The sequence below is a fragment of the Xyrauchen texanus genome, chromosome 34 (genome assembly GCF_025860055.1).
Source record: "Xyrauchen texanus isolate HMW12.3.18 chromosome 34, RBS_HiC_50CHRs, whole genome shotgun sequence".
In the NCBI taxonomy this organism is placed as follows: domain Eukaryota; kingdom Metazoa; phylum Chordata; class Actinopteri; order Cypriniformes; family Catostomidae; genus Xyrauchen; species Xyrauchen texanus.
The window spans coordinates 5,935,118-5,944,528 of NC_068309.1; the positions used below are offsets into that span (position 1 = coordinate 5,935,118).

Genomic DNA, 9,411 nt, shown 5'->3' on the forward strand with positions numbered 1-9,411 from the left:
TATTTGTGTACGTTTGTTAAGAGCGTGTGTTTGTGTGCGTGTGTTGTTTGTGTGCGTGTGTTAATTTGTGTGTGTGTGTGTGTTTGTATGCGTGTGTTAATGTGTGCGTGTATTTGTTAATATGTGTGTGTGCATGTGTTAATGTGTGTGTTTGTGTGCGTGTGTTAATGTGTGTGTGCGCGTGTGTTAATGTGTGCGTGTGTATTTGTGTACGTTTGTTAATATGAGCGTGTGTTAATTTGTGTGTGTGTATTTGTGTACGTTTGTTCCCAGCAAGCAATTAAGCGTCTAATAGCCGTCAAAACATAGCCCAGACGTCTAGGCTAAAACAAGGCTAATTTTGGGCTGTCAGTGAAAATCTAATCGTCTAACCATAGCCCAAGAATAGACGTCTAACCATCGTCATCAATTAGACAGCTATTGAACGACTACATATATACGTCTAATAGACAGTGAATATGGGTCTAGGCTAAAACAAGGCTGAAATTGGGCTGTCAGTGAAAATCTAATAGACGTCTAACCAGAGCCCAAGAATAGAATAATCACCAATTACACAGCTATTGAAGAACCAAATGTAATAGACAACAAAATGAGGCTAAAGGATTCTTTTCACTCAATTATAACATTCTCATAAATGACAATCCATCCAAACAAATTAAATATAAAATGTTTTATTTATAAAAATAGCATTAACAACTTAAACAATTTACAAAAAGATCGAAACATAAAAATTAGCAAATAAAATATTAAAAATACAATATAAAGATGATACAAAATATGGAAAACAACTTAAGATAATAAAAATATAAAGAATTACCAAATTAAAATTAAAATACAATAACCGGTTATAAAACAACAATTAATTGTTAACTTTATTCCCATAACCACCCCCCCTGCTCTCCCTGGTGCTTGTTTAAAATGCCCAGAAATTGCATTTCTTATTTCAAATTCAGTTGTTGCTGGAAAGTTGGTCATCACAGCATCTGCCAAACGAGAAAGAGATAATTGCACAAGCAAAGCATTGTTGACATAATTTTTAAATAATTACAGTAATTTTGACATTCATTAGATTTTGCTTGGATGCAAACTAGAGATGTGCAATATAGAGTTAAGATACATGCATATCGTTTCCAAAGGAATATAGATTGAGACCATATAATTAATATCAATAGACAATATTTGATATAAATATTATTAATAGCTGACAGATTTTGCCTGCATAATGGTGATGCACTAATATATATATATATATATATATATATATATATATATATATTTTATTTAGCTCAAAAACTGAGATAAGCTCTCTGGTCAATGTGTACGCTCGTGAGCAGACGCTGACACACAAACCTCTAATGACTGAGAACAATGCAGTGTTTTCAAAAGCCACCTTCTGCAGTGGACCACCACCATTCATATTGAACATTGACATGAGGGAATTTTTGAAAACACTAAAATATAATACAAATTAAGGTGGTTAACAATTGTGGTTAAAGACTGACATTTCAAAATGTCAGTCTGACATTTGCACTTACATTTCAAAATTAACGTTAAAGGATGTGTTAAATCTCTTATTTACGTTGTGACCACATGAAAGACTTGATCAGTATTGACACCAGAATATTTGATTAATGTTGCACATTTGGTAGGCTTTACCTGTCCAGCATTCTTCTGGCACTGTCTTTGAGGTTTTTTCCTCCTATTTTGCACAACTTTGCCACCTGAACAACACATGCCAATTTCAGTATTTGGAAGGTAGTATTACAGTATATGCTTCAGTTTACAAGTTTTTACCAACCATAAAGGTTGATGCCCATTGACCTGAAAGTTTTCCATCACTATGCCTAAAAAAAACCTATTTCAGCAGATTAAATGAATTATTTTAATACTGATGAATTAATAATTATAATAATAATTATTATTATTAATAAATAATAATTAGTTGTAATTAATGCCATTTAAAATCATGTTTTTTTACGCTTTACAAAAAAATTTTTTTTAAAGTGTTTCAAACTCAATCTTAATGTACTTAAATGTACAATGACAAAAATTTTGTATTTTTTGGCTCATAGTCTCCTCTTAGTATGCAATAAGTCACAGTTCAATCCTAGATTTAAAATTAAAGTTAAAATGTATTATAAACTTTGTCAAAGATGATCATTTTAGTGAGGAAAAGTTGCCCTGGAGTGTTTTTTGATTTGTTTTTTTTACCATTGCTGCCCGGGTATTCTCACTTTCCAACTGCCTTTCTAGGTATTTGAAATCCTCCTCAGTAGCCAAGGTAGACAGGTGGAACACAGTGTCTGGTTCCACATTTTTACCAATTCTTCTCATTTCTTCTTTTATTTCTATAAGCTGTGTCAACACTTTTCTTTGGAATCCTAAATGCAACAAAGGCCATGTTAATATCAAATACCATACAAAATAGCATCACAATACAGAGATATGACAACTACAATACATCCATAACAAAGAAGTTGCATGAAAATTTGAACACAAATTTCTGCCTCATCTATAGGGGATATCAAGGAGAAGAACTGTGGCCAGCTATCAAACAGAAGTTAAAAGATAAAGTAGAAAATCTTTATTTACTCCCACGGTAGTGATTCAGGAAAATCGAGAAAAATATTGTAGTAACAATCCATTGATACTTACTTTTGTCTGTCATTGGGAACTTGTCTTGCTTTTCTGTAAAATAAAAGCAAAAACATGTAATCGATATGCAATTAAAAAAAACATGATTCTCCTAATAAATTGTTAGAAAGTAGTTACGCGGGCCCCTACATTTTCAAACATCGACACATTAAAAGTAATATGTTAATTAGATCATTTTAACTGATGATTCTTGACTAAACTTAATGTGGAAAAAGTTCAGCTCATAAGTATGTCAATACTAACCTTGGAGAGTCCTGGCTGATTGGCGCTCAGTTCTGGTAACTAATGAAGTATCACTATATTATTATTTGGAATCTTCACATCAGAATCTAAAAACTCTGGCAAAACATATCCATACTAACCTTGGGAATTTCTGTCTTGAGGAGTCCTGGCTGATTGGCGCTCAGTCCTGGTAACTAATGAAGTATCACTATATTATTATTTGGAATATTCACATCAGAATCTAAAAACTCTGGCAAAACATATCCATACTAACCTTGGGGTGTCCTGGCTGATTGGCGCACAGTCCTGGTAACTAATGAAGTATCGATATATTATATATTTATTGATGTGCTTTGTTGACTGATTGCCGGATAATTTGCAATAAACTAGTTTTTAACTAGTTTAATAAACTAGTTGATTTCAAAATAATACTGCTGGTTTTTAAACATTGAATGATTTAAGGCCAAAGTACATTTCTAATCTTCTGATCCATTATGAACCACCCAGAGCAGACCTCTCAGGTCATCTGGAACAGTAGCCAGCTACTTTTCTGTCCCCAGAATCAAAACTAAACATGGAGAAGCAGCATTTAGTTTTTATGCACAATATACAATCACCTAAAGGATTATTAGGAACACCATACTAATACTGTGTTTGAACCCCTTTCGCCTTCAGAACTGCCTTAATTCTACGTGGCATTGATTCAACAAGGTGCTGAAAGCATTCTTTAGAAATGTTGGCCCATATTGATAGGATAGCATCTTGCAGTTGATGGAGATTTGTGGGATGCACATCCAGGGCACGAAGCTCCCGTTCCACCACATCCCAAAGATGCTCTATTGGGTTGAGATCTGGTGACTGTGGGGGCCATTTTAGTACAGTGAACTCATTGTCATGTTCAAGAAACCAATTTGAAATGATTCGAGCTTTGTGACATGGTGCATTATCCTGCTGGAAGTAGCCATCAGAGGATGGGTACATGGTGGCCATAAAGGGATGGACATGGTCAGAAACAATGCTCAGGTAGGCCATGGCATTTAAACGATGCCCAATTGGCACTAAGGGGCCTAAAGTGTGCCAAGAAAACATCCCCCACACCATTACACCACCACCACCAGCCTGCACAGTGGTAACAAGGCATGATGGATCCATGTTCTCATTCTGTTTACGCCAAATTCTGACTCTACCATCTGAATGTCTCAACAGAAATCGAGACTCATCAGACCAGGCAACATTTTTCCAGTCTTCAACTGTCCAATTTTGGTGAGCTCTTGCAAATTTTAGCCTCTTTTTCCTATTTGTAGTGGAGATAAGTGGTACCCGGTGGGGTCTTCTGCTGTTGTAGCCCATCCGCCTCAAGGTTGTGCGTGTTGTGGCTTCACAAATGCTTTGCTGCATACCTCGGTTGTAACGAGTGGTTATTTCAGGCAAAGTTGCTCTTCTATCAGCTTGAATCAGTCGGCCCATTCTCCTCTGACCTCTAGCATCAACAAGGCATTTTCACCCACAGGACTGCCGCATACTGGATGTTTTTCCCTTTTCACACCATTCTTTGTAAACCCTAGAAATGGTTGCGCGTGAAAATCCCAGTAACTGAGCAGATTGTGAAATACTCAGTCCGACCCGTCTGGCACCAACAACCATGCCACGCTCAAAATTGCTTAAATCACCTTTCTTTCCCATTCTGACATTCAGTTTGGAGTTCAGGAGATTGTCTTGACCAGGACCACACCCCTAAATGCATTGAAGCAACTGCCATGTGATTGGTTGATTAGATAATTGCATTAATGAGAAATTGAACAGGTGTTCCTAATAATCCTTTAGGTGAGTGTATATGGAACAAGCTCACAGAAAACTGCAGGCCTGCTGCATCTGTTAATTCTTTTAGATCAAGTTTAAAGACTTTACTGTTTGCCGCTGTGTTTTATTAATTGGAAATAAATAATGTTTATTTATATTGTCTTTTTTTATATTTTCCTATGTTGCTGTTAAGTTCTATTAAAGCACTTTGAAAACTTGCCCTAATTCAAAAACTTATATTTCATATCTTAAAATAAAAACTAAAATGTATTTGTATCTTTTATAATAAATAATAATGTTTCATAGTTTCATGCTTAAAACCTTTGAACACAGTTGCAGTTCGCGTGCAGATAACTTTTTGGAGGGAAAAAAAACTGCAATGTCAACACTGTATGTCACGGTTCCTAAACATTATAACAAATAATGTATTTAACTAATGAACATGTCAAAACGAACACGAATACTTACAAAATCAAAGTACAAATGTTCAGGTTTTATAAACGTGTCGCTCGCCCGTTGCTCTCCTCTCCAACAGGTGCTTTCTCGTGAAAAATATAATTGAAAATGGCGGAATTGTTAATCGCGAGATCTGGCAACAGTGATCTCGTCGCACGTCATGTCTCAGTAGGGCTTCGCTTGTGCCATCTAGCGGTTGAGAATTGAAATAGAAGTTGTATTTAACTTAAAATGAAAGACAGTCCTATACTATCGTAGAATGTGTATGACTATGAATGTTACAGCAAAGATAATGCTATTTCAAATGTTTATAAAATTGAGGGCTAAAAGCAGCCTACACATATTGCCCGTCCAATTCAGAGCTGTTGCTTAAAAAAAAAAAGACCATGAAATGGCATCTTGTAGAGATTGACATTGTGAACATGATGGGATAACAAATCTACCTGGCCTAAAACTAAAATGAATCATTCTTTACTTTTGACTCAAAGTGGGCTACAAAGTCGGTCTGAATAGGAGCTAAATCGTGAGCCTATAGAACGTGAAAGAAATGAAACTAAACACCTTGTAATCACTGTTGACTTTGCTTTAAATGATGGAATACATCTCATACATCTTCATTTTTACCAAAACGACATGTATCCAAATTCAAGGTTATTTTGGCAAGTGGGTTGCGGACTATATCGGGCAAAACCGAGAAGGTGAAATTACGGCTAATGCTTGCGGTGAAATAGCCCGTTTTACGAGCTAAATCGTGTCTACGCACAGCCTACACATAAACATAGCAAATAAATGTAACCAAACACTTTTTAATTACAGTTGACTTTGCTAACATGATGAAAGATCTTACATCTCGCAAGTTATTTTTGAAAAAATTACATTTAACCAGATTCAATTTAATTTAGGCTAGAAGTGGGTTACACATAGCCGGACTATATCGGGTCTAGATTTAACCGAGACGTTGAAATGACGGCTATTGCTTGCTGGGTTAATATGTGTGTGTTCATGTGTTAATGTGTGTGTTTGTGTGCGTGTGTTAATGTGTGTGTGTGTGCGTGTGTTTGTGAGCGTGTGTTAATGTGTGCGTGTGTGTGTGTATTTGTGTACGTTTGTTAATACGTGTGTGTTCATGTGTTAATGTTTGTGTGCGTGTGTTAATGTGTGTGTGTGTGTGTGTGTGTGCGTGTGTTTGTATGCGTTTGTTAATGTGTGCGTGTGTATTTGTGTACGTTTGTTAATATGAGCGTGTGTTAATGTGTGCGTGTGTTAATTTGTGTGTGTGTTAATTTGTGTGTGTGTATTTGTGTACGTTTGTTAATATGAGCGTGTGTTAATGTGTGCGTGTGTTAATTTGTGTGTGTGTTAATTTGTGTGTGTGTATTTGTGTACGTTTGTTAATATGAGCGTGTGTTAATGTGTGTGTGTGTTAATTTGTGTTTGTGTATTTGTGTACGTTTGTTAAATGTGTGTGTGTGTGTGTGTGTGTGTGTGTGTGTATGTGAGCGTGTGTTAATGTGTGCGTGTGTTAATTTGTGTGTGTGTGTGTATTTGTGTAGTGTTAATATGTGTGTGTGCGTGTGTTAATGTGTGCGTGTGTTAATTTGTGTGTATTTGTATACGTTTGTTAATGTGTGTGTATGTGTGCGTGTGTTAATGTGTGCGTGTGTTAATGTGTGTGCGTGTGTTTGTGAGCGTGTGTTAATGTGTGCGTGTGTTAATGTGTGTGCGTGTGTTAATGTGTGTGCGTGTGTTTGTGAGCGTGTGTTAATGTGTGCGTGTGTTAATTTGTGTGTGTGTGTGTGTATTTGTGTAGTGTTAATATGTGTGTGTGCGTGTGTTAATGTGTGCGTGTGTTAATTTGTGTGTGTGTGTATTTGTATACGTTTGTTAATGTGTGTGTGTGTGTGCGTGTGTTAATGTGTGCGTGTGTTTGTGTGCGTGTGTTTGTGTGCGTGTGTTAAAGTGTGTGTGTGTTTGTATACGTTTGTTAATGTGTGTGTGTGTGTGTGCGTGTGTTAATGTGTGCGTGTGTTTGTGTGCGTGTGTTAATGTGTGTTTGTGTGCGTGTGTTAATGTGTGCGTGTGTTTGTGTGCGTGTGTTAATGTGTGTGTGTGTTTGTGTGCGTGTGTTAATGTATGCCTGTTAATGTGTGCGTGTGTTAATGTGTGTTTGTGTGCGTGTGTTAATGTGTGCGTGTGTTTGTGTGCGTGTGTTAATGTGTGTGTGTGTTTGTGTGCGTGTGTTAATGTATGCCTGTTAATGTGTGCGTGTGTTAATGTGTGTTTGTGTGCGTGTGTTAATGTGTGCGTGTGTTTGTGTGCGTGTGTTAATGTGTGTGTGTGTTTGTGTGCGTGTGTTAATGTATGCGTGTGTTAATGTGTGTTTGTGTGCCTGTGTTAATGTGCGCGTGTGTTTGTGTGCGTGTGTTAATGTGCGCGTGTGTTTGTGTGCGTGTGTTAATGTGTGCGTGTGTTTGTGTGCGTGTGTTAATGTGTTTGTGTGTTGCTAAGAAGCACAATTGATTTCACACAAAAAAACGGACTAGTTCTTGTAAGTCTCTCTTAAATAAATGTGTTTATCGTTATTGTCTTAAATGTAAATGTAAACACTTGTGGTCCTGTTGTTTCTAAGGATTTCAGATCTTTTAATGGTTAAAGCACATTTTCATGATTTTTTTGGATCAGTTAAAGACACATTTCACACAGAAATATTCTCTCACACAGTGTCATTGTAAGATTCTTCAGAAGTCACTTTAATAGTAATTACAGGAAATGACATGTGCATGTAAATCTTTAATTTCAGCAGTTTAGTACTGTCTTTATTAAGTGTATACAGGAAAACTGAATCTTTTTTAACTCAACTTTTAAAGGAAATACAGATTATGTCAATCTTAGTAAATGTAAAAATAGATCAATATATATATATATATATATATATATATATATATATATATATATATATATATATATATATATGTATAAAAAAATATTTCTCCATATATTTCACTGGTCATAATAATGATGCATTTGTTTTCCATGATTGAAATAAGAAACACATTATTAAGTTTCTAACATACAGAAATAGTAAAGATAAACAACACACAAGCTATTTAGTAAGGCAAAGTAATTCATTCAGAAATGTGTTAACATGTTAAATCCTCTTAGCTGCAGCGCAGAATGTGAAGTGCTGTTGAACTCAATTAAAGAAGATGTAGAAGAACAGAGGCAACAAGAGAAGCTGGAAACTTCCCTTATAGATTCCATCTAATCAAAACAAGAAGGATTTGATGTTCATATGATATTTATTGTTTAAGATTCACATGATTAGAATTTGGTGTGGATTTGACACTAATTCTGCCCTATTCCAGAAGTATTTAAACACCTTGTTCCTCTTTGTAAAGACATCAGTACAGTCACTGTCCCTAAACAAGCTTCAGATCTTGATCAGCTCATCACAATCCACTGTGTCTAATTCATAACCATGTTTGCATGAAGGCAATTTCTATTACTTTAAAAAAAAGATCTGTAGATCTACACTTACACTTTTGCTCATATTATATCCTCATTTATAAGTTGCTTTGGAGAAATGTGTTTGCTAAAACATGCAAATTAGCACATGGTCAAATAAATACCTGAGCCATTGCAAAGATCAGTTTCACAGCACCTAGATGTTACTCCAGCTGTGGATTGATCGGGTCCAGAAACACATTTGTCTGCACATGATTTAGATATATAAGTCACCTTGGAGTTACCTATAACAAGGACACAAGCCATTTATCATAAATGACAAATGAGTTATTCCAGAAAACATGCCACACTTGTATAAGAATAATGTACACAAATGAAACATTAAACAGATGCTGATTGACAGTTATGTGAATTTGCACTCCAGTGGTGTTATCATTTTCAGTGTATTATGATTGGACTTACCAATGGATATTTCTATTGATGAACTCAAACATTTGTCATTTCCACTGGGACATGTTACTATTGTTCTGTTACAAATACCAGTAGTTGGATCAGATTCGCACTTATAACATTTGAGAGAGTGTCCTTTAGTAAGAAAGAGAGAGAGAAAGACATTAATTGACATCTTTATGTGCAACACATAATATATTAATATTTAACATTTTTATTTATTTTATTTTTTTACCTCCAGTGAGTAAAATTGAGAGAAGCACAATCGAGATTTGCAGATCCATCTTTGGTCAGCAGTGGAATGAAATCACAATGTTTCAGGGCGCTTTTATAACTGCTTAAAAAGGGGAGGGTTTAGTGACA

General features: G+C 35.6%; 1 protein-coding gene across 1 annotated transcript; it reads right to left on the bottom strand.

Moving 5' to 3' along the window:
• Nucleotides 1–8,127: 8,127 nt before the first annotated feature.
• LOC127627443 (three-finger toxin MALT0070C-like) lies at nt 8,128–9,411 on the bottom strand. Its single transcript, XM_052103822.1, has 4 exons — nt 9,284–9,411; nt 9,061–9,183; nt 8,763–8,882; nt 8,128–8,394 (listed from the first exon to the last, which is right to left on the bottom strand). Exons 1-4 carry the CDS (start codon nt 9,330–9,332, stop codon nt 8,327–8,329), a joined length of 360 nt encoding a protein of 119 aa, XP_051959782.1. The 5' UTR covers nt 9,333–9,411; the 3' UTR covers nt 8,128–8,326.